This window comes from Ochlerotatus camptorhynchus, unplaced genomic scaffold (genome assembly GCF_037179485.1).
Source record: "Ochlerotatus camptorhynchus isolate MF236.1 unplaced genomic scaffold, CSIRO-AGI_Acam_v1.1 ptg000361l, whole genome shotgun sequence".
In the NCBI taxonomy this organism is placed as follows: Eukaryota; Metazoa; Arthropoda; class Insecta; order Diptera; family Culicidae; genus Ochlerotatus; species Ochlerotatus camptorhynchus.
Genome location: NW_027040849.1, coordinates 3,423,515 through 3,450,100, shown reverse-complemented (window position 1 = coordinate 3,450,100; position 26,586 = coordinate 3,423,515). Strand labels below are relative to the sequence as shown.

The following is a 26,586-nucleotide window of genomic DNA, read 5'->3' as shown; positions in this document are numbered from 1 at the left end:
TTTGCTGTTTTTTACAACATAAATCAAGGTAAATTTATTGTAGACGTAACAATATAAATCATTGTTAAGACAATAATTTTCGTCTTATTGTTACATTGTTTTTTATTGTATTTTTGCTGTTATTTTTTTTCGGGTACTTGTTCACTAAAATGGATCCATGTAATTGTTTTGCTCAAGTTATTTAATTTTGTTACAAATTTAGTTAATAAACAAATCTGCACATGTTCGTCACTGACACCATTGTCATTGACAATTGACATGGTTTGCCTTGACTATGACCACAAACGAAGTGACAGACGACTAACTGGCGAAGAAATCAATTTAAATAATGTGCTTCACTGTAATAGAATTTTCTTGGAAGCTTGTGCCATCATCCACCAGATGGGTTAGTTTTTTTGTTTTGATTTGAACAAAGTTGATTTTGTCTACAATGATTCTTTGACAGTGTGCAAAGAGTGCGTATCATTTTGTCATTTTTTTTATGCATTTCAGTTTTGAGTAGAGTGAAAGAGAAAGGACCAAAACATTCTAGTACATTTGGTGAAAATGCTAGTTCAATCTAATAGTAGTGTTGCCATGTGGTACAATCCAGTAGTAGTGGTGTTGCCATGTGGTACACTGAAAAATTGAAATAGCAGGTTAGTCACCAAAGTTTTCGAACCGCTCCGTCTGTCACTTCGTTTGTGCTATGACTGTTAGCTAAAATGAGTGACCAAAGCAGAATTGTCAATATCACCGTGTACTGTCGAGATTTTGCAGCACTGCATATACATGCATATATCGACAGTGAGCATACGTAAGGGCGTATACGCGATGATCGATTCTCTTCATCGATTTTCTCTTTGCATTTCTACAGCTAAGCGAAATAATTTTATAGAATTTGTTCAATGTTCAAGTTGTAACTATTGGCTATCAAAACCAACAGCATACGCACCGAGAAACAAGTTATTAACAAAAGAGAAAATCGACGAAGAGAATCGATCATCGCATTTACGCCCTTATGCATGCTTACTGTCGATATATATTATTTTTCCCTCATCAAAAATCATTAATCACCCACTATGCGTTCAGCGTTCCCAACAAATTCCACATCCCAACAACCCCTCGTCGACAGCCAAATGCACTCGCGACAACCCACCGGCGCAAACTCGACGAACACGCAAGCAAAGACCCGCCCCGCGCGTCCTCGTCTCGTCCAAAAACTCGCTGTCATCGTAGGAAAATCGAGGAAAAAAAGCCGCTTTTGTGTGTCATTCTCCTTCCACTTCTCGTTTTTCCGATCGTCATCCGTCAGTAGTTGAGTTTTGGAGTTGGAAGAGTCATCTCGTTTGGGACGGACAGTTTTTCTCAGCAAGTTTTTTGAAAACGAAAAAAGAAAGCTCACCAGAAAGAAGGCTTTGTGTCGATTTCGGAGGAACAAGGACAATTCAATTTCTATTTCAAAAGCAAGCCTAACTAGTGCCCAGCCGCCGGAAACGATGTCCGATGCAAAGAAGTAAGTATTTTACGGAGAACTGGGTGTTCTAATTTCGCGAATGTGACTCGTTCAAGTCTTTCTGCTTTCCGAGCGATGGTGGCTCCATTTGCTTCAATTTTCGCTTGTCATGATGTGTTCGAAGCGCACTCGTTTGAATCAGTCAACAGAGTCGATGACGAGGAAGTTTGGCCAATCAGGAAGTGGGCTGCAAACTAACCGATTTCGAAATTTCAGAGAATGTTTGCGAAATACATGGCAATTACTCATTATCTAGAATATTCCGAATTTGGCTAGGAATAGGTCAGCTTACCATTTTGTTTTTATGCAGAAAAGCATTCAGCAAAAAATTATACTGATCATTAAATTATATAAACATGATTTGCCCCGGAAGACTTTTACGTAAACATTGTTAATTCCATTAAACCATTCGGACCATCTAGGTTTAAAAAGCTCGGAAACATCTTCGGATAGTTTTGGCCGAATAATTCCTAACCTACAAATTTTCCTCCACCGTCTTCTGGGATTTTCTTGCCTTTGTCAAACAAAGGAAAATCGTATTATACCGCATAGCGAACGTCAAAAGGCTAATGACTTGCGTTGATCCATGTAATGAATGTTGTGTTCCTGAAACATGGTAGTAACGAATTTTTATTGTCTCTCTTTTCATGGCATTTTCTCCACCCGTGTTTCTGGATTATGATGATAATGCTTTGATTTGTTGTCAACCCTGTCTGGCGAATGCAGTGATGATTTGGCGACCGCGATTCTGAAGCGTAAGGACCGCCCGAACCGTTTGATCGTAGATGAGGCCGCCAACGATGACAACTCGGTCATCTCGCTGTCCCAGGTAAGGATTATGTTTTATATAAGAGTTTTACAATCAATTAAACTTTTGAATCAAAATATAGTCAACTATCTATATTTAGGTAGCGCGATATTCGTAAAATCGTTATCGAGTTCGAGTTCTAAAAGTATTTTCGAGGCTATTACGATGTCTTTGTAGAGTGTTGTATTTTTGTTTATTGAAAATTGTAAATATGAGAAAAAGTTTAAAGATGCGATAGGGTTCATTATAAACATTATAGGGCCATTCGTGGCCTTTGGTTCTTGGATTCCTGCCTGGATCGAAAAAAAAATAAGAAATACAAAAGGTTAAGGGCTTTTTCCTAGACTCGGACGCGTTATTGTCGTATGACTACGAAAACTTTTTTTTTTTTATGTTGCTATTTCTTTCAACAAATTAGATGATTTTCAAAGTCCCTTCAATTTTCTAAGCACCACTCTTTCTCTAACTTACCCTAAATTTACGATGTTTCTGGATCATGATTTTTTTATATGATTTCAACATCTAATATGTGAAATTTTACGATTTCAGATAGGAGGCCCTTGGCTAGTTTTTGCACCTTGTTGCTGGTGGGCGGGCTTAATCTCATGCTTTAAAGTGGAGTTATGGAGACGGTAGGTTTATGGCCAGCGTTGCTGGCTCATGCCGCGGTCATGTGGTATTGCTGCATCGATGCATGTTTAACTTTTTGCGCCTACGTCTACGGAGCTTACGCAGAAGTGACACGCAATTCGGTAGAGCTTGTCAAACGCTTTTGAGCTTATGTAGTATAGAATTTGTACGCTTTTTAGTGACTTGTCACTTTTTTCAAGCCAGTCACTAAAAAGTCTCTTTTTTTAAGGACAAATCACTAAAGTCACTTTTCTTTGTAATAAGTCACTATTTTAAACTTTTTTAAACGTGAATTTATTTCAAGCTTGATCATTCTTCTGAATTAGGCCTACATTTTGTTCTATTTTTTAAACAATTCGAAGTTGACGACCTTGTATAGAGTTTTTTTTTACGTTTAATCGTTCTTCTCTATCTACAGGGTGTCCACTCATTTGGCTAAATAAAGTTCCCTTAGTTTTCCAGGTTTTTCCATAACTTTGGCGAATAATTTCCAGGTTTATAATAAGAATGATATTAATGAAATGCGTTAAAAATATGCTTTTAACGCAAACGTTTTTAAGACATAACAATCAGTTTTAAAGAAACAGCTTTACTATCAAATCCATTAAATGTTGAAGTTGAACACTTACTTTATTTTAGTAAGTCTAAGATCACAACATTTTTAATGTCTTGACGTTGCGTACTAACAAAACTAACAAAAACTTTAGTTCAATTGATCTCAGAAAAGCTAGATATGGAGATCATTGGGGAATTCCAGATATCTTAAGGGGAAGTCCCCGAAACGTTAGCCCAGACTATTAAATTGGTTTAAAAATCTTTAAGCGTGAGGTTAGACAAATTCAGGATAGTTCCATGATGTGCCAGTGAGTTTGAGGAGTTTTAGCAAGCCTGCCCATAGGATGTCCCGAAAGATTCAGTACAGAGACCTTCAGAAAATTAATGAAAACTTCAGAAATATTTCAGGAACTTCACAGAAATCCAGAGAATTCCAGGAAAGTTTAAAGGTGTTTACGAGAATTCCATTTATTTTAAAGCAGAACCGAGATCTTCATTAGAGTTGAGAGTTTTAGGGAAGCTCCGAGAACATCAAGACAGATCAGAGAATTAAAGGGCAGTTCAAAAAATTTCAAGGAAATTGCAGAAATCGGAATTTCCGGAAACTTTGGTTTGCTCAGAGAAAATTTCTGGACAGCAATAAAAATTATATGAACATCCGGAAAATGTGAGAGTATTTCAATGGTATTATAGGGGAAATGCAGGTAATGTCGGACTAAGTGTCCCTAACTTGGGTCCATACATAAATTCAGCAATCGACTAAATTTTCAATAGCAACCAAAACTATCTATTAGTAACGCCCAATAACGCGTTCATCTAGATAAAATTGATAAATAGCAGATTTTTAGCGATGGGCCCAATCTTAGATCCATAGGCCAACATTAGAGACATTTCCCCTATGAAAATTTCAAGATCTAAAAAAAGTCGAACATTTAGCTAAGTTGATTAGAGAACATCAACGAAGTTCCATTAATTTAAAAAAAAAACGTGAACTTTTAGCAAGCACCGATATTTTCAAGAAATTCCAGAGAACTTCTAAGAAATTAAGATATTTTTAGATTGTTTCATTATATTCAGTGAAGTTCCGAGTACTTCGAGGACGATCAGATAACATAAGAAAAATCACATTACCTTAAGGAAATTTGCAGCGACTTACTAGGAGTTCCTTAGAACTATAGGATGTTCCGAGAATTCTATGATTGATCCCGAGAATTTTATGATTGATCCGAAAACTTTAGAAGCTTCAGGGAATTATAAATATAGGTATATCAGAAAATTTACCGGAACATTTGATTAATTTAGAGAAATTAAGGTAAGCATAGAAAACTTCTGGGATGTCCAGAATTTTCAGGGAAAATTTGTGATCTTAAACTTTTTAAAAAATACTAAGATATTCAGGGCAGTCTAGAGAATTTTAAGGAAATCCAGAAATATTTTGGGCAGTTTTAAAAACATCAGGAAACTCTAGACTATTGAAAAAGTTATGACTTAGTTTCGGTAATTTTAACTTCAGACAAACCTTGCGAACTTCAGTGAAAATCATTGAACTATATTAATTATTTCGCTGCGGAAGCTTAAAAAAGATCCTGAAATAAATCAGAATAACTTTGAAAACTACACAGAACTCACAGAAGTACAGAGATCTTCAGAAACATTTCGAGAACTTCATAAAAGTCTATGGAACTTAAGGGAAGATCCGGTAACTTCAGGAACTTTTATGGACATTTCTGGAGCATCTCAAATAAGTTTAGTAAAGCTCCAAAAACAAAGGGAATTTCAGGGGAGTTCAGTTCCATTAGTTTCACTAAATTAGCGGGAAATTTCAAGAAGTTCCCAGATTTTCAGAGAACTTAAGAGATGTTATTGAGGTTTTCACATAAGTCAAGTTCACGCAAGTTTAAACATTTTTAGAACAATTCATGGTAGTACAACCAGGGTGTTAAGTGAAGCAGGAAAACCGGGAAAAAGTCGGTAATTTATTTTCACCATTAAAAACCGGGAAAAAAACCAGGAATTTCATAAGTCGACCAGGAAAATAATCTTGTTTGTATATTTTAAATAGGTTTTAAATTTTATGTATTTCAAACTTTCTTTTTATAATTAGGTCAAAACTAACCATTTTGTTCAAGCAAAATTTTTCACACAACTAAACATTGATGAACAAAATTTACCCTGAGAATTTAGTAAATATATTTTGTATTTATTTTTAATTTAATTTTTTTCTCGAATCAATTGCATGTATGATTTGTGCTTAATTGATAGCAGTGCCGACGCGTAACTACTTTGAAGTACCTGTTCAACATGTTCAATAAAAAAGTTCTATTTCTAAACACTTCAGATAAGGCCTTTGAACTTCATGCAAGTTCTACAAAATTCGGGGAAGTCTTACAAGTTTCAGGAAAATCCTGTGAACTACTGTGATGACCTACGATGGTCAGGAAATCTCTCTGAACCTTCAGAGAAGTTCTACAAATTTCAGAGAAGTCTTACGAACTTCAGGGAAGTCCTTTAATCTTTGGGGAATAACTAAGAATTTTCTACAGATTTAATGTAACTTCTACGACATTTAGGCATTGCTTAAAACTTAAGGATAATCCTATGACACTTGTAGATTTTTTCCGAGCTTCAGAGAAGTCTTCCAATATTCTTGGGAAGTCCTCTGAACTTAACATAGTTCTCCAAGCTCAAAAAAGTTTCTAGAACTTCTGAGAAGTCGATGGAACTACAGGTAGTCCTACGAAATTCATGGGAGCTCTCCAAACTTCAGGGAATTTCCAAGAAATTAGGAAAGACCCACAAACTTTTGGAAAACCTTTCGATATTTAAAGCCTTATGAACTTCAGGGAAGCTCTTCTAAATTTAGGGTCTTCATATATTCAGTTAAGTTCTTCAAACTTCAGGGAAGTCCTCAGATCTTCGAGAAAGTTCTTCGAACTTGAAGGAAGCCTTACGAACTTCTGAGAATTTCTACGAACTTCGTGGTACTTCTACGATATTTAAGAAATTCCTATGACTTTCAAAAAAACTCCGAACTTCAGGGAAGTCCTAAGATCTTAAAAAAAAAGTCCTTTGAACTTCGGGGAAGTCCCATGAAATTCAGGCAATACAAACTTCAATGAACCCTTCAGGAAAGACCTTAACGCATCAGGGAAGTTCTACGAACTTTAGGGGGTTATAATAGTTATAAGAGTTATTAAACAAGCATTGTTTATGAAATCTTTTAATCATATGATTCTGAAATCATGTTGTAATCAAAATTCCGCTAAATAAGATCCTTCATCGTTGACGGAAAATTTAAACAAACTGGAAATCCGTAAAATTGTTAGAAGCAAAGGTTTTTGTTTAAAGAATCCTCATACATATCACACTACGCAATTTCACCTTGAGATAAACTAGCCCGTTGGCTAAAAATCGCAATAATAAAGTTAAAAAAATCGCAGTTTCAAAAACAAAAATCTCAAGATTTAGGGGCTTATAGATCTCTAAATTTCAGACATTAGATAGGGCTCCGCGCTAGTCCGTCGTATCTCAGTTTTTCTTCGCCATACACCCCTCAAATCGCTCATTTTACGGGTTATCGCAAATGTTCCAGTGTCAATCGTAATTAATCTTGTAAGCAAAGATATTTTTGCAAAAACATGAGTGAAAATGCTTTGCTATTGTAGTTATAGCCAGGGCTGGCAAATGTCATTTTCAATGAAAGATCTCACGCGATATTTACAGAGATACTCCTGTCACTATCATCGGATGAGAAAACGATGATAGAGATTTTCTTCAAAATCTCATCGAATTTTTCGTCATGACAAAACGTGACAGTGTTGTGATCATCGTAATTACTAGCACATTTATTACTTTCAAAGTTACTTGTACCGAGAAAATCGTAACAATATATTCACTCTACCGATAACATACTGTCACATGCTTGAATTAATCTAAATCAGTTAGAAATGTAGATGTAAAAACCGCAATAGAATTATTCTCATGAGTGCTTGATCATTGGAAAATGACAAGAAAACGAATGATAGGTAGTTTCGTCTCGTGATAGTGAGAGAACCTGTTTTCTCATTCTCATATGACGGCGGTGATATTTACCAGCTCTGGTTATAGCACATAGAACGGAAATAGGTGTCATGATGCGACGTAGTAGCGCGGCTCCCTACTAGCTTCTTTACAGCAAACAATCAGATAAAGATTTCACGGACATTCACAAGAACCTTAATACCTATTTTGGTTTGTCAAATTCCGCATTGCGCGAAGAATGATGGTACAAGGATTCACTTTATTATTTTTATTAAAAATTGTATTTAAACATGGTTTTTAAAACAAGGAAATTTTTAAATTATTGACTAGGAAAAAACCAGGAATTTCAAAATGGATATTCACTTGCCACCCTGATTAAAATTATTTTGAGTGTAGTGATATGTGTAATGGGTGCTTTACATGAGGTAGCTCTTAAGCGAACCCCACACGTATCAATGTATTGACGCGAAGGGGAATTATTTACAATTCTCGGCTAACTTTTCAAAAGGTCCTAAGTAACAAATGTAAACAAATCGAGTTTATAAATGCACATTGTAACATTTGTACCTAAGAACATTATGCACACACATACATTCAGATTATTGTCAATTGAATTGAAATAATTCTAAATTAACAAAACGTCTGAAGTCCAAATTTGCATTAACGATGTTTCACTGTTACATAAGACGTTTGTCTATGTTCATCAAGACAAACGTCTGAAGTATCAGAAAAACCAAAACAATGCAGATCTGTACTTCGGTCCTTTGTGTTTATACGAGTCAAACGTCTAAAATGTTCAAACAAACCAAAAGAATGTGATTGTGTAGAGCGGAATTTTCATGTCAAGCATTTATCTACTATTTCCGCGGGGGGGGGGATGGATGTTGGGGGATTTGACAATTATCCACGGCTCATACAAATTTAAAAAAATTTATATGGACAATTGTCTACGCATGGGGAGGGGGGTTTGGTGGGGTTCAAGAATACCGAAAAGCTGTCTACGTAGTTAATGAACAGCTCCTAAAATAACACTGTTATCAAATAAAAAGCAGCTCACGCAACCACCAACGATGGACCAAAACAATCTGTGTGCAGTGTTGCGATATACCGTTAAAAATTGATGCATTATCCAATACTCATATTGTTCGTTTAACTCGTATAACTTAAATTATGCACTCATAATGCTTAAAAACAAACAAATAATGTTGAAAACATAAATGACCTATATAACTGTGATTATAACAAAACGTCCTATATAACATGTCTAATGTACACCTGACAAGAGCAAAATGTCCTATGTAACATTTTTCACGTTTTCATAGAAAAAAATGTATAAAACGGGTAGATTATAATTTCAATTTCAATTTTACTATCGCATTTTACTATTAAAGGTCTTAAAAATGTCAAAAGTTGATTTGGTTTAAAATAGTATCAAAAAAGATTTTGTCAATCTTCAACCTCGTTTTTCTCGAAAAGAGTGAAATGTTAGATAGGACCTTTTGAAAAGTTATGCGAGAATTATATTGATGATGTGAATACAGAATTATTGTCAATACCGATATATTGACGTCAATATAGAATGTATTGACAATACGATTATTGTCAATAGAAGCAAACGTGTAGGGTCCACTTTATGCGTCTTTGGCCTTGCTTGTCGCACGATCGATGACAAGCGAGTGGTTGATACAAGGGTTCCACAATCTCAGCGTTCATGGTTCGATAATAGGTTTATCTTCAACATTATTTGTGGAGGCAAATTAATGAAATTCATACAAATTTTATGTGGATAAAAACCATTTGAGTGAAGTTTTATGAATGTCGAAAGTTTATTTTGCTGAGTGCCGATTTGATTAACATATATTTTTAAAGTTTGTTTGGGTGCTTAATAAATCAGATGATTCTAAAATATAATATTAGAAAAAAAAATTGGTGCATTTTTACAAATATAGCCATTTCCTAATATCTGTATGTACACGCAAGTTGATAAATCCGACGTTTCGAACAAGGTGTGCGCATTTGCAGGGCTGGTAGCGGGTCACTTTTTAGTAACTTTTTTCAAGCCAGTCACTAAAAAGTTTCTTTTTTTAAGGCCAAGTCACTAAAGTCACTTGTTATTGTAATCAGTCAATATTTTCAACTTTTTTAGCGTGAATTTATTTCAAGATTGATCATTCCTTGCTTTGTGACGTTTAATCGTCTTTCTCTATCTACAGGGTGTCTACTCATCTTTCTAAATAAACATAAACAAACTGCGGGAAAGTAAGGGAAGTTAATACGCTGAAAATATGTGAGCTTACTGGAAACATTAAGAACCTCAAAGCGGTTCTTTTAGCATCCGAAAATTTCCAGGAACTTTTATGAAGTTCCTAGAGAACTTCACAGGTGTCAAGCGAACTTGAGAAATATAGAAAACATGAGGGATATTGTGCATTTTTTTAAGAAGTTCCAAGTACCTCAGAAAAACTAGATCTAGAAATCTTTGGGGAATTTCAGATCTTAAGCGCAGTTTCCGTAGCTTTAGTCCAGAATTTTGGAGCAGTTATAGATCTATAATCGTACATTTAGAAAAATTCAGGATAGTTCCATGATGTGCTGAAAAAAAAATCGAGAACCCTTAAGATGTTCCGATTCAGGGATGTACAGAGGCCTTCAGCAGGGCTGGTAGCAGGTCACTTTTTAGTGACTTTGTCACTATTTTGAAGTCAGTCACTAAAAAGTCACTTTTCACACCAAAAAGTCACTAAAGTCACTATTTCCCTAAAAATAGTCACTAAAGTCACTTTTTCACAACTAAAATAGAGTGAAATGGAAAAATATCAACACTATTTTTAAATTGAGTACTTGGCACTAAGGAAGTCTACAGTAGTTATGATAAAATATGTATATCTGTTGAAAAATTAACAATTTTAACCAGGATGACCAGTGAACCGCAAAGATTCAAGAACCTTTGAAACACCAGGATATCTACTGGGAAATGCCTTCAATTTCGATAAAAAATCGTTGAAAATATACCTCCTATATCCAAAATCTAGGAAACTTTTCAGGGGTATTTGACTGTCCTAGATTTTCAGAAGTCTTTGAAGAACTTCAAGAACTTAAAAAAAATCAAATGACAGCTTAAGACAATTTTAAATGAATTCTTGGAATGACACCAAGACATTTCAGAGAAGAATACCAAAGTACAGACTACGAAAGTCTCATGTAAAATTAAGTGCTCTTAGGGCCGATTTCTTCACATCCGCTGAAATCTTAAACCAGATTTATCCATATAGTTAAACCTGGTTGAAGGCTTAAGCGAAAAACCCAGACCTGAGACTGACACATACGAGCGTTGCTTTTGATTATTGTTTAAAATTATTAAAGATGCCAAATTCAGCTCCGAAACAATACTGGAAATAATTCCAATATAATTGAGAGAATTCTATAATGATTGGATGAGGATTCTGTGTTCAATTCTAATAAGAATTCAAAACTAGTTCTGACATTGTTTAAGAAAGCTCTGATGAGAATTCCATGTGAATCCCGCGAACTTCAAAGATGATCTCTGCGGATAGCTATAAAAGAATTATGGAATGATTTCTTAGGATACTTTCAAGAGAACTCTAAAGAGTTCCAAATAAATTCCGAGAAGAATTCCAATGGAGTCGGCTTTTGAGGGTTGAATCTCAAAGGAATTCTTCGAAGAGTGTCAAGAGTGTTCTGAGATGGATTTTTGTTTTGAGAATTCTGAGGAAATACCATGGAAATTCTGAGGAGAATACGAACTGAATTTCCAATAGAATTCAAGGGAGAGGTGCAAGATTATTCTAAGCAGAAATTTATGTAACGCTCAACCAGTAACATTACAAAAAAAGTCCGGGAAAATCTGGAAATTGCTATGTATAACGTAATCAAATGGAAATTATTCAAATCACTTCAAGTGCTCTTCATAGGAGCTTCCGTTGAAAGTTTCGATATAATTAGAGGAATTATTGATGAAATGTGATTTTAAGTTTCATAACAAAAACAGTTTATTACAATATTAAACCTTATTTGAGTTTCTGAGTCATCATACAAAATTCAATATTGGTTACTTATTTATTATTTAAAGGTCACTATTTGGTCACTATTTCCGTAATTTTAGTCACTAAAGTCACTACTATTATATCGCACCAGCACTACCAGCCCTGCCTTCAGAGAAATTATGAAAACTTAAGAAAAATTTCAGGAACTTCACAGATGCCCAGAGAATTTCAGGGAAATTTTAAGGTGTTAACATGAATTCCATTTATTTCCGAGCAGAACTGAGATCTTCGATAGAATTTAGAGCTTTATCGAAGCTTCGGGAACATCAAGACAGATTAGAGAATCAAAGGGCAGTTCAAATAATTGTAGAAATTTTAAGGAAATTTCGAGAAACTCAGACAATCCCCGGAAACTTCAGCAAAGCTCCGAGAGAATTTCTGGAACGTGATAAAAATTATATGGACATCCGGGAAACGTGAGAGTATTTTAAGGGTTTTATATCATGGAGATTTCAAGAACTTAAAAAAAATGCGAAAATTTAGATTAGTTGATTAGAGAACATCAACGAAGCTCCATTAATTAAAAAAAAATCCGAGAACTTTTAGCAAGCTTCAAAGAAATCCAGAGAACTTTTAATACAGTTAGATATTTTTAGTTGGTTTTATGATATTCAGCGAAGCGCCGAGTACTTCGAGAACGATCAGTTTGTTTAACCCATTAACTTAAGCAAATTTGAAGTTTCTCAAACAAAAAAGAACTGCAAAGCAGTTTCAGTAACTTCAGGACAAATTTGGGAACTTTCAAGTAGTTCTGAAGACCTCAGAATAGTCCATTCCGATTTCCATTTAAATATACCTCAACATTTCGATGAAGCTTCGAATTCAATTTTCTTTTATTTTACAGTTCCTTTTGAATCTCACCCCTTTCCTTGGAATTCTACTCACATTGAAAGTCTCCTAAGAATTCATTGGCATTTCTCCTCACAAATTCTTCTCATAATTTGTTTGGCAAACTCTTCTGAATTTATTTTCCGAATTCCATTGAAGATGTTCTGGAGTTATTCTCAGATTTAATTGTAATCCTCTTTTTAGTATTTTCAAAAAGATTCCAAGGACTTCCGCATAAATCACAACCATACGATTACCACATTGAAAATGGTTTATCTTCCTCTGAAAACGATAATGAGAAAGGTTCAGTCAACTTTAATCAAACCATACCTAGATAAAGTTTTGACCATATTGATTAAGGTTTTCGAAGACCCAACCATACGAACAATGGGTGGTTAAGAACGTTCACCATACGAAATCTCGCCTTTTCCCATACATTTTTAGCAAAACAACTATAGCCTTACCACATCAGAAAAGGTTCTAGTTGGATATGTGAAACTATTTCCATTAACTTTCGAATAAGGTAGTACGGTTTAGAACCAACCATTGTTGTTAACTTCATGATATACTATGAAATGGTATAAATTACCATACTTATTGACGTTATAATAAATACTGTCGTAGCTTATCCGGAATACAGCTGTCATGGGTTGTTCTTTAATTTTAAAGTGATTTACAAGATTTCTTTTTGTGGATACCTCCCTTGCTCTTGGTAACATGTTTATTGATCTTAATATAAAATGAATAGATGAATGAATTTGCCCTGCAAAACAAACTCCATTCCATTTCTGGAAGATAAAAAGGCCCCGGCATAACGAACCTGCTTCGATTTCCTTTTTGGATGATTTGAGCCACCAGCATCGAAATCTCCTTCACATGTAAACCGCTGTTAGCCCTGAACATTTATGTAGAAAATGCATGCACTTTTAAGAAATATTTTATACTTTAAGCTAATATTACCGAGGGTTTTAAAAATAAAATAACGAACAAAACAACACAATGAACTCACGAGCACCGTTTCAATCAAAAGCGTTTTCTTCTGTTTGTACCAATTGTAAAAACATAAAGCAACCATAATCGAAACACGTAATTACATTCCATAAACCATATCAAAACTATTTTGTGTAAAGTTAACATAGCTAGTAAGGTGTTAGTGAAGTTTGAACTGTTCTAGAAATGGTTTTTTTTTTTATATCTTTATTAAGGAGACTTTCAGCCGTTGGCTGGCTCGTCTCCGACTCTAGAAATGGTATTTTTCTATGCGGGTTATGTCCCGGATTCGTTTTCTCCCACACACTTTATGAAATTATCCTTAGAAGACCCTTGGAATTTTCCTCTGAAGGAGTTGCTCCTCAGAAATTACTAAGAGTTTTCATTATAATTTGCTTTCAATTCAATTCAGGGTTTCTTGAAATTCTACTCAAAACTATCAGGCTTCACAAGAAATCTTAAATTCCTCAGAACTACCTTGAAAGCAGATTGCATTTGATGATTTCTGAAAGATTTTTTCCCAGAACTTCCTCAAAGTGAGGTCCTAACGAATTTTAATAAAATTCCACGAGCTTTTAAAACTGTGCATAGAATTTGACTCCCGATTCTTGAAGTATTATCGCTTGTAAGTCCAGAACTAGTTCAAATTTAAAATTTCTAGGAAATATGCATTTTCATAAGCAAAACAAAAACAACATTTCAAGCCTCGGTTTTTTTTTTTTAATTTATTTGTTACTGAAGATTAATCCACTCTATCTATAATGTTTAAAGTGTGAATGAAAATAACGAGAAAAATTAAATGCTTGTATTTTAAAATTAATTCTTTTCTTTAAAATATCCTTAGTAATAAAATTATTAAATTCACACGTCCACACAAATTATTAAAACACACGTCCAGGTATTTTAAGGAAAAATAAAGTTTCCTTAAGATTCCCGGTTTTCTAGGTTTTTGCAGTTATTAGACACCCTGACTAATACCGTGGGTTTGGTCATAAACTTTCTATTGAATCTTTCGCTTTAAAGGTTCATATCGTACATAAGTGTTTATGAGATTTTTATTGAATAAGTCTAAAACATCAAACATTTATTTGGTGTGCTATCAGAACAACAGCTTTTCTTCTCTTAGATCACTTTTGAGTCACTATTTTTACAACTATAAGTCACTATTTGGTCACTTATTTCTTCAACATGGTCACTAAAATCACTATTTTTGACAGCAGTGATCGCTACCAGCCCTGCATTTGAAGTAAACAGCGCCAGCGGGGCCTGCTCATATAAATAGCCTAGCCTAGTGTAAATATTGATACTTGAAAACCTTTTGGGCTGTTTCCCACAATGGATTGAATTTCTCTGCAATTTGATTCCCCACAAAGGACCCAAAGCAGCTTCTTTACAAGAATTTAAAGACGATTACTCATTGAAGTTAAAATATACATTGTATTAGTAACAGCATCAAACTTGGTATTTTCCCGCACTATTGAACATCATACAGTCATCGTAACATATTTTACATGAGTGTCTATATATATATATATTAGGTATGCGCGCAACCCATACCGTTTGCAGTCATTCCTGTCAGTCTTTAAGCCATGTGCCCCCAATTGAAAAGTGCTACTTCCGTCAAAATGTAGTGCACTTACGCGAGTTTCTAGCCCATCCCTGCTCCAAATAATCATGGTTCTCCAAAAAATGTTCAAGATAACTGTTACAGACTTCAGCGTGGTCAGGTAGCATTATGAAAATTTTCAACTGTCCAATAATTCAAATAACATCTCAAAGATTCCAGTTTGCTCAAAAATGATTTAAAATGAAACCAAGATCACCTTGCATCTGGATGTTTTTTTTTTTCAAGATTTCAGATTGATCAGGTATCATGCTAAAGATTTCCAAATATTCCATAAGCCATGCATCTCTCAAATTTTCTTCCCAATGAAACATGGCAGCTTGGAATTTATTCCAAAGCACTTCATATGCTTTAACACTCCGAACACAATGCCTCCGGTAAAATGTGTAATAGCAAATTGGCAATGTTTGAAAAATCATTGCTCAGCAATTAATCGATAGATTTTAAATCTACTGATATCGTGGCATCGTGTTCGGATCGGAGTGTTAAGATCTCCATAAAGTCGTCTACATTTTTTATGAAGATTTCAGGTGGTCATCAATTCAAATCTTATCTCTAGGATTTCTCTCAGGATGCAAGGTGGATCCGAAAATATTCCAAAGATCATCACGCGATCAGGGATCAGAGATACCCCTCACCATCCCTCTCCAACGGGGGAGTTTGGTAAAGAGAGATGATCAAACCGATTTGTACTTTCCTAAAAAGTTGTGCTTGTTCGCTTTCTACTCTCTATAGGGTGGGTGAGCCAGTAGTGGAGGTACTTAGCCAATTTATTTATAAAAATAAATATACAATGTACACACAATCGTTATACATCAATTTATAGCTTTCAACCTCTATTTTGATAGAAAAATATTACTTTGTAATATAATTGCATACAATTTTAGAAAACTCGTCCTCCATTAATAGGAACACTGTTCCAGTAGTTGTGGTAGTTGCTAACTTTGGTTCCTATAATAGTGGCATGCGTTGGTTTCTTATGGGTTCCACTATAATAGGAACACTACCGCAACTATAGGTGCAAAGGACTGAAAATCTTAAGGAAAATTAATTATTTTCCGTCACTTTTGGGCATATTTTAAGATTGAAATATGCAAATATGCTTTATTTTAGGAGAGCTACCGATGAAAAATAATCATATCCGGGTCCTCCTCACTATTCCGGCACAAACTCAATACCGCAACTATAGGCACACCACTATTACTGGAACACCTACCCTATACAATTTTCACACTGCCGTACTCTAACGGAACTCTCTACTCTATCCTTTCATCTCCTCATCTATCGTATAACCACTTTAGTCTGTTATTTGAAATTAGCATCTTCAACTATGTAAATCGTTAACTTCACGCAGAAGTAATACAAACAAATAGTTAAAGTTATAGAACAGCCTGAAACGACTGAGTAGCCACCATCTAATGTCGATTCCCCCTTTTTCACTTGCAGGCGAAAATGGACGAGCTGCAGCTCTTCCGGGGCGATACGGTCCTGCTGAAGGGCAAACGCCGCAAGGAAACGGTATGCATCGTCCTGTCGGACGAGAACTGCCCAGACGAGAAGATCCGCATGAACCGCGTGGTTAGGAATAATCTGCGTGTGCGTCTGGGTGATGTGGTCTCCATCCAGTCCTGCCCGGATGTCAAGTACGGCAAGCGGGTGCACATCTTGCCCATCGACGACACCGTTGAAGGTTTGACTGGCAACCTGTTCGATGTCTACCTCAGACCGTACTTCCTGGAAGCTTACCGGCCCATCCACAAGGATGACACTTTCATCGTGCGTGGTGGCATGCGGGCTGTAGAGTTTAAGGTAGTCGGTGCCGATCCGTCGCCGTACTGTATTGTGGCCCCGGAAACGGTTATCCACTGCGAGGGCGATCCGATCAAGCGCGAAGAGGAAGAGGAAGCGCTAAATGCCGTCGGTTATGACGACATTGGTGGATGCCGCAAGCAGTTGGCCCAAATCAAGGAAATGGTTGAGCTTCCTTTGAGACATCCTTCGCTGTTCAAGGCGATCGGTGTCAAACCCCCGAGGGGTATTCTCATGTACGGTCCACCCGGAACGGGAAAGACTTTGATCGCTCGGGCCGTAGCTAACGAGACTGGCGCCTTCTTTTTCCTGATCAACGGTCCAGAAATTATGTCCAAGTTGGCCGGTGAATCGGAATCCAACTTGCGCAAGGCCTTTGAGGAGGCAGAAAAGAACTCCCCTGCTATCATTTTCATCGACGAAATCGATGCTATTGCTCCGAAACGAGAGAAAACTCACGGTGAGGTCGAACGCCGTATCGTTTCCCAGCTTCTGACGCTGATGGACGGCATGAAGAAGAGTGCGCATGTAATTGTGATGGCTGCTACCAATCGGCCAAACTCGATTGACCCTGCGCTGCGTCGTTTCGGACGTTTTGATCGTGAAATCGATATCGGTATTCCGGATGCCACTGGACGGTTGGAAGTGCTGAGAATTCACACCAAAAACATGAAACTGGCCGACGATGTCGATCTGGAACAGATTGCCGCTGAATCCCACGGTCATGTCGGTGCTGATTTGGCATCGTTGTGCTCGGAAGCTGCACTTCAGCAGATCCGAGAGAAGATGGACTTGATCGATCTGGAAGATGATCAGATCGACGCCGAAGTGCTGAACTCGTTGGCAGTATCGATGGAGAACTTCCGTTATGCCATGACTAAATCCAGCCCGTCGGCTCTCCGTGAAACGGTTGTTGAGGTTCCCAACACGACTTGGCACGATATCGGCGGTCTGGAGAATGTCAAGCGTGAACTGCAAGAATTGGTGCAGTACCCAGTTGAACATCCCGATAAGTTCTTGAAGTTCGGTATGCAACCATCGCGTGGTGTTTTGTTCTACGGACCACCTGGTTGTGGTAAGACCCTGTTGGCTAAGGCTATTGCCAACGAGTGCCAAGCCAATTTCATCTCCATCAAGGGCCCGGAACTATTGACTATGTGGTTCGGTGAATCCGAAGCCAACGTTCGTGACATTTTCGATAAGGCTCGTTCGGCTTCGCCTTGCGTCCTGTTCTTCGATGAGTTGGACAGTATTGCCAAGTCACGTGGTGGAAACGTGGGTGATGCCGGTGGCGCAGCTGATCGTGTCATCAATCAGATTCTAACTGAAATGGACGGTATGGGCGCGAAGAAGAACGTCTTCATCATTGGTGCTACTAACCGTCCGGATATTATTGATCCAGCTATCTTGCGTCCTGGTCGTCTTGATCAGCTGATCTACATTCCGCTGCCGGACGATAAGTCTCGTGAGGCTATTCTGAAGGCCAACTTGCGCAAGAGTCCAGTGGCTGCCGATGTCGATTTGACATACGTGGCCAAGGTAACCCAGGGATTCTCTGGCGCTGATTTGACCGAAATTTGCCAGCGTGCCTGCAAGTTGGCCATTCGTCAATCGATCGAAGCCGAAATTCGCCGGGAGCGAGAGCGCACGGAAAAGCAGAGCTCAGCTATGGATGTAAGTGCAACTTTCGTAGGGTCTTTTTGTGTACCTAAATGGTTTTATATTTGTGTCTTAGATGGATGAGGAAGATCCGGTCCCGGAAATTACCCGTGCTCACTTCGAGGAAGCAATGAAGTTCGCCCGCCGTTCCGTATCTGATAACGATATCCGCAAGTATGAGATGTTTGCCCAAACGCTTCAGCAGTCTCGTGGTTTTGGAAACAACTTCAGGTAGGGCTATCACTAGCAATCGATTGAACATAAACTCTAATGCTAGCTTCCATTCGGTGAACAGATTCCCAGGCGGCCAGGGAGGATCCAGCTCACAGGGACAGGGATCAAGCCAACCGACGAGTAATCCCGCCGACAATGGGGATGATGATCTCTATAGTTAGACTGTTGCAGCAGCAATATTCAATTCGTAGAATATCAAATGAGCGAGAATGTCCATCCGTAACGCGCCCATTCCCCATTGTTAGCAAGCAGAATAGATACACACACACACATATACTACAGGTACACACAAACACAAACCGAAAGCCGATAAATTGACCCTTTCACTCTCTAGCTCTGCCCCAATTTCTTCTTCTGGTTTCGATCGGAAGAATAAATGAAACGCTATTCACTCGCGCGAAAGGGGTCATCTGTTATACCGAGTACGATACATATATTCTGATTCAAGAATTCTAATATTTCATAAAACACGAATATTTATCGTAAGGAAAGTTTATCTTTTTATATAAACAGCAAACCATTAAAAACATCAAACTGATAGAATGAAACGACGTAGCCAGTAGAGAAATCCTTACCTATTTATATTTATTGATTCAACCAACAACAAAAAACTGCGCCCTCTCTGATTTCTTCTGTCGTACCTAAATTTCAGCAATTGTCCGATTTTACGTAACTTTCCTTATCTTACATTTTTATTACACGAAATACACGTTCAATGAAGTAGTACTTTAGTCTAACATAATTGGAGAAAAACATTATCATCTAGAAAGAGAAGGTTACTGCATTGTTCCCGGATAAAACAAAGAAACTGCATTATTGCTCTGGTTTGGCGATTGGTTGCGGGAAGAAAAGGAAGAAGAAAACATAAACAGATTAGACGTGTGCTGTGCGGCGCCAAGGTATGCAATGCACGGAGGAGGCGTTTTATCGCAAAAGGCGAAACAATATTAAATAATTTCAACTTGAAAACCACACTCTACACTTACATAAGATGCGCAGACGCTCTAGACATAGTAGTGATGATTGGTCAGCGTTTGGTATTGGTAAGGTGAACAAAAAATAAAGAAAAAAAAATGGTAATAAAATAGACTAAAATATAATAATTTCTATTGAGTGTTTTCATTTTACGAATGGTGAAGTGGAGTGGATATTATTGAGAAATGCTAGCATAATTACTAGATGGATTATATTCGGCTAACAGCGCTTTCATACGATCGATATTCTATAACTTGATTCAGCGGTCACTCCATTTTTCGAAGCATCGTACCTAGTCTCGATATTTTTTCAACTCGATGCCTTATAGTACACTCAAAAATAAATCACATTTCCGATGGAAAATATCCATTAGAATTTCACATAACTTTCATGTGATCTCACAATTGTGAATCGCACCACGAAATCACATGAACCTTATGTGTCCAATTAAGTTCATGTGATTTATCACATAGAATTCATGTGATCATATGAATGTTATGTGAATTTCAGGTAAAAATCATTAATTTTGTTATTGGAAAAATATCATGTGCGTTCCCAATGGAAACTATATAAAAACTTTTTTCAGTGTAGGGTAAGGTGGGACAATATTGTTTAGTTAGTATATTTCTAAAATTATTTATTTGTAAACATCAACGGATTCAACGCAAAATGATGGTTTACTTTTTAAAGCAGCATTGGGACTACATTGAGCCTGTTGATGTTGACGATTAAAAAAAAATTATCAAGTAGCCACACCTTACCCTACTTTAGTGCCACAAACAATTTATCATTGATATTTTATGGAAAATTGTAGTTTTTTGTTTCCTTTGCTCGGTACATAAAAACACTGCGACCAGTTATTTCCGTACCAACACTTCAAAGGGGCGTAATTGCAGTTGTAAACAATGGCGTTCGTCGAATGTTTCCTCTACCAGTTAGTATTGTTAATTTAGAGGAGTGAGCTTCCATTGTTTACCAAAGCAATTAAGCCCCTTTGAAATGTTGGCACAGATTTAATCCATTGGCCTTAGTTAAGTGCATGTCATGTTACTCCATCACTATTTATAAATGATGAACTATTCGGATTTGATACTAACAGTTGTCATTCTTGCCTTCATCGCAAGAAACCGATTCTAATTGAAAGGTCCCGGTATTATACCCTTCGAAGAGTGAGAGCACCCTTCAACAAAATGAAACCCATATTGACCATGCATCAGGACTAGGACCCTAGTGTCAACCAGTTCAAACTAGAGAACAGCGAATTAGGAATCACAAAGGGTAAACGCACCTATAGTGGAGGTACGTTAGTGCAATATGTTCCTATAGTGGCTTATGGAGTTTCCAGAAACCACTGTAAGAACACATTGCACTAACATACAGGGTGCGTGACGAATTTTTGCAGTAAATGGCATATTTGAGAAAAAATACACCAGTTAGTTATTCTAGCACTGAATTTTGTGCGATTTATTTTCTTTCGCAACATATGGAAGTTGTAAGTAAATTTATTCAAAAAAATTGCCTTCCCTTTCGACGACTGTAGTTAGACCAACAATCAATACGAAACTAACGATTTTAAATTGGCTCACCACTTTAGTAGCCTATTGGTCCCAAGCAAACGATTAACGTACCCTATTCTAGTTGAAATTCTATTACTACACTATGTTTGTTTTGATTCGCTATGAAAGTTTGACAGATAACATCAGGGGTGTGTGGATTCATGCAGAACATGCAGGGGTGAGTGAAATAGCTTGGGACTGCTTGGGACCGTTGTTCTGGTACTGAGTGAGCCAAAAATAATAATGATTTTCTTCGGGACCCAGTGGTCTTAGAGTTACCTCTATGGTTAGACGCTTCCGGAAACTGCAGTATGCACGTTTTAAAATGTTTCGATCCATAGATGTCATCACTGCCTTGATTTTAGCTTTTAGCGACTTAAGTGTGGTGTGAGGGGTTCTATTGGTATCCCGTTGGACGACGCCCTATACAAAATAATCCAACGGATTGATATCGGGACTGCTTGGGGGGGCAACTTTCTTCCTCCCAAATTTACGAAATATTTTCCGTAAGCCATTTCTGTGCTTTATTAGCAGTATGAGCAGGTGCTCCGTCTTATCAACAATCAATACGAAACTAACGATTTTAAATTGGCTCACCACTTTAGTAGCCTATTGGTCCCAAGCAAACGATTAACGTACCCTATTCTAGTTGAAATTCTATTACTACACTATGTTTGTTTTGATTCGCTATGAAAGTTTGACAGATAACATCAGGGGTGTGTGGATTCATGCAGAACATGCAGGGGTAAGTGAAATAGCTTGGGACTGCTTGGGACCGTTGTTCTGGTACTGAGTGAGCCAAAAATAATAATGATTTTCTTCGGGACCCAGTGGTCTTAGAGTTACCTCTATGGTCTTATCACTTTCCCAAGCCTTTTGACGTAGGACTACGTCTTTGATTTCTATTTAGGGGTACATTTTGTGAAAACCGAAAATGGAACATGTAACAAATTAAGAAAGATTTTGAACGTTAATAACTCAGCTGCAATTGTATCACCAATCGATCAAAAATATGGCTACGCATCGATAACAATGCTTCGGAATGTTAATTTTCAACAAAAAACTATTGTAAAACTGGTAACTGTCCAACATTGTCCAAAAGCGTCGAACTAACTAACAAATCAAACAATTACCTACATGCATATGCTGCTTCCCCAGCACAGTCGTCAGAGAGTAGTAAGTAGACGAAACAAGTTGAAGTGCCATTCGCCTTCGATCCTCGCGCGAGTGCGAATAGGGAGGATGGAATTGCGTAATATTTTGCACACTCATCGCCATACTCAGAACCACACGCTCCCAACGACCACACCACTGTGTGGTGGTGTTCGGTCGTCGAAATTAGTAGCAGCAGTAGTAGTGCTTTCGGCGTGTGGCGTTGAAAATTGTAACAACCAAAGGCTGCCTGCAAGCAGCGAGCTGCAGAGCCCACTTAAGCAACCATCAAAGGAGCAAGAAGCTGCACCGCTATGCTATGGATCGGAATCAGTAGCTTCGTGAGTCTCTGTGGGTCGGTCATCTATGCCAAGCGTGTCACCCTCGCTCCAAACGACATACAGCTCGACAGCCTCATCCGTGTTGAATACCCAGCTCAGAATTACTCAACCATCACTACAAAACGGTCCTTTTCAGGGCCACCAAAAAATTGTTAAAGAGTATTATTTGGACATTGGTCAAGGTCATCAGTTCCCGCAAGCAGCTAGCTATCAAGGCGCAACCTGTCTATAGAAGGTGTGGAATTGTAGGCCTGAATATATTGGTGCAATTAGTTTTTCCTCGTCTTTCATTCCGCACGATTCGTTTCTTTCGTTTAATCAATCACCCTTGTAGTGACGTCGAAAAGATTGTTTCAATCGGCGCTTACATATGAAATTTAATGTGGATTATAGAATTATGTGTATGTTACCACAATTTATGAATGGTTTGCCACTAAATGTTGAGATAATTTATTGATTATTGAATTATCACACTGTATACCATGAAAAAGCAGCCTGTTTGTGAGTTTTTGCCTGTTTTCAAGTAAGGAGTTATCATAAAAAACAAATCGTAAGCTGGTATTTCCCGGTGACTTAACAAATAAATAAAATCAAACAAAATCATCATGCACAGAACTAGCTAGGATTTGTTTTACTTCATATTTCACAAAATTGCTTTCGAGTGTTAAGGCATCGTCTCCCACAAAGTTTACATTTTTCCCTCTACCAACATATACATCAGGGCTAGATAGATCTCCACAGGATCTATAGAATCCACGCAATTTCAAAAAACCAAAATGCACAGCATTACGAAAAGAGGTCAGGTTTCGACCAATAGCAGATAGATTTTAATTCTAAACAAGCCAAACGATTGGAAATGTATCTACCAATCTGCTAAAATGAACACTTAGTTAATTTTCAATAAGTCACTTTTGAAAAATACCAAATGTCCAACTGTTGCAATGGTGATCAAAATTATCACCGAATGTTTGAAAACAGCACATTCCCTAACACAGACTTAAAAATCGAATTCGATGCAGTCCCACTGAACGAGGCTCATTCAATCTCCGTAAGTGGTGGTGTCCAGTCTAGCAGCAGCAGTAGTAGCAGCAGCAGCAGCAGGAGTGCTTTCAACAACAACAACAACAATGAAAGGCTGCCTGCAAGCAGCGAGCTGCAGAGCTCATATGAGCAACCAAGGATCGGAATCAGTAGCTCGTCTTGCTCAGCTCAGCATTACTCAACCATCACTACAAAACGGTCCTTTTCAGGACCACCATAAATTTGTCAAGAGTATTATTTTGACATTTGTCAAGGTCATCAGTTCCCGCAAGCAGCTAGCTATCAAGGCTCAACCTGGTCTCTATAGAAGGTATGGAATTGTAGGCCCGAATGTATTGGTGAGATTTATCATCGTCCGAACATTTTCCAGAACACGCTGGTAGGAAGTGTTAAAAATCCATATAGAATTTGAGAGAAGTGGGAATAATTCGCTTTGGGTGTATATTCAGTCCCCAGAAAGCCAATAAAATCAAATTTGTGAGAAAACTAGCTCCCACGAGTTCAATCTCTCGAAATCCCTCCTTTTTTACATATTCTGCACAAACGATACTTTCCGCCCCACCCCATTCATATAATTCGGAAGGAAATCCTGTGAGGGGTAAATTGAATACTCTTTAATATCAAAATGCACAAAACTTAAAAATTCATAAATAACAAAAAAATCAACATACACCTTTTAAAGTCAGGTAGATGAATCGAAAGTACTCAAGTTGACAGTCCTTTGGATTCTCTTCATCAACTTTCTCTTTGAAATAAATACTACAAATTTGATACGCTTACAAATAAAAAACGGAAAGAGTTAAGATAATTGATGATTGATCAATTAAAAGAACTAAACGTTCACATTTGGTCCGTCAACTAGCGGTCCTACGTCAAGCTTCCGTTCGTGCCCCTAGGCACATACCCTTCTACTTTTTTAATATTATACACTGTTCTTTCAGACACATTTACCGACCGAATTATTTCTTTCATGCATACTCCGGCGCGCAACAAAGCGACAACGGCTGACAGATAGCTCTATTGTTTCGACATCTTTACGTTTACTCAACATTGTTTGTTTAAATCTTACACCTAACAGTATAAGCTATCCAGTGCTGCCAAATATATCTAAATCATGATGCACAAGCATGAGAAATTACTATTTGAAATTTACTGCAAAAATTCGTCACGCACCCTGTACTTCCACTATTGGTGCGTTTACCCTAGATAGATGAACACTAACTCATTTTTTCCTTGTTTCAAGATCATCCTCGGTGGAAGCACTATTAACAAGACATAAAATGTAACAAGAACTAAGCTTTGTTGCCTTGATTACTGAAAACTCTTGTACCCCTAGTTTGAAGTTGTCAGGACTAGATCTTATACCGGTAACGCACCACGAAAAGGTCTAACAGCGTTATTGGGTAATTTAAATTAAAGCTACCTCATGGGCCATGAGTCATGGCATAAGATTTTTTTTTTCCAAACAGCCATTTGGCATAAAATATATCCAGCTTTCCATGCTCGGTAATGGCGGAATGCACGGGTTTTAAAATGCATCGTTCACTGTACTGCCCTTTTCAGCATACTAATTTTTTATCATTTTCTTAATTCTCATTGAGGTATCGCATGATGGATTTTGTACCTAGTCAGAAGCTGGTTACCTCTCCGTGGGAACTGGTTTTTGAATGCTCATGTAATTTGAGGTACATGTAAACCTCGATATAACGCAACTGTTCTTTTTGGCTATCATCGTCGATTTCTCACAAATAATAACTCATTCATGGTAACATGAAGCTTTAGTGTGATGATTTATTAGCTAGAGAATGATCTTTAGAAGAGGGTAGGTGGATAGTTCCGTTAGAGTACGGCAGTATGAAACTTGAATAGAAGTTGAAAATGAGCGAAGGGCCATTAAAGCGACAGTTTTCAAGATAGACGCACATTTTTGCCTAGCCCCCCTGAAAACGTCGCTAGAACTATTCCACAGCCGCAGTCAGTTTATGAGCAACAAGAGGGACGCACATTTTTGCCTGTGAACTTGGAGACATACTTCAAGTCCCCGCGTACATCGTACGGGCTAGGCAAAAAAAATGTGCGTCTATCTTGAAAACTGTCGCTTTAATGGCCCTTCGCTCATTTTCAACTTCTATTCAAGTTTCATACTGCCGTATCTAACGGAACTATTCACCTACCCTCTTCTAAAGATCATTCTCTAGCTAATAAATCATCACACTAAAGCCATAGAGGTAACTCTAAGACTACTGGGTCCCGAAGAAAATCATTATTATTTTTGGCTCACTCAGTACCAGAACAACGGTCCCAAGCAGTCCCAAGCTATTTCACTCACCCCTGCATGTTCAGCATGAATCCACACACCCCTGATGTTATCTGTCAAACTTTCATAGCGAATCAAAACAAACATAGTGTAGTAATAGAATTTCAACTAGAATAGGGTACGTTAATCGTTTGCTTGGGACCAATAGGCTACTAAAGTGGTGAGCCAATTTAAAATCGTTAGTTTCGTATTGATTGTTGCTAAAGCTTCATGTTAGCATTTCCAACCAACTCTGAAAATCGTTAACTTCGCGTATGAAGTAACATAAAAAACACTTTGAACTCATTCATACAAACCATCATGGTTTGATTACTTTGCGAGCTTGAATGGCCGTTTGCGAGAAAACGATGATGAAAGTCAAATGGGACAGTTCCGTTATATCGAGGTTTACCTGTTTTACATAATGGATTGTGACCCGAGTTTTGATCACAGGCAGAAACTGGCCTCTTCTCCGGGGATATCGGAACATGGCCGGATGTGACCAATTT

General features: G+C 37.5%; 1 protein-coding gene across 1 annotated transcript; it reads left to right on the top strand.

The window, feature by feature from the left end:
- The first annotated feature begins 1,283 nt into the window (after window positions 1-1,283).
- Window positions 1,284-19,759, top strand: TER94 (Transitional endoplasmic reticulum ATPase TER94). The gene is made up of 5 exons (XM_065231812.1): window positions 1,284-1,495; window positions 2,222-2,324; window positions 16,461-18,497; window positions 18,559-18,713; window positions 18,778-19,759. The coding sequence occupies exons 1-5, from the start codon at window positions 1,479-1,481 to the stop codon at window positions 18,875-18,877; spliced, it is 2,412 nt and encodes an 803-aa protein (XP_065087884.1). The 5' UTR covers window positions 1,284-1,478; the 3' UTR covers window positions 18,878-19,759.
- The last annotated feature ends 6,827 nt before the right edge of the window (window positions 19,760-26,586 follow it).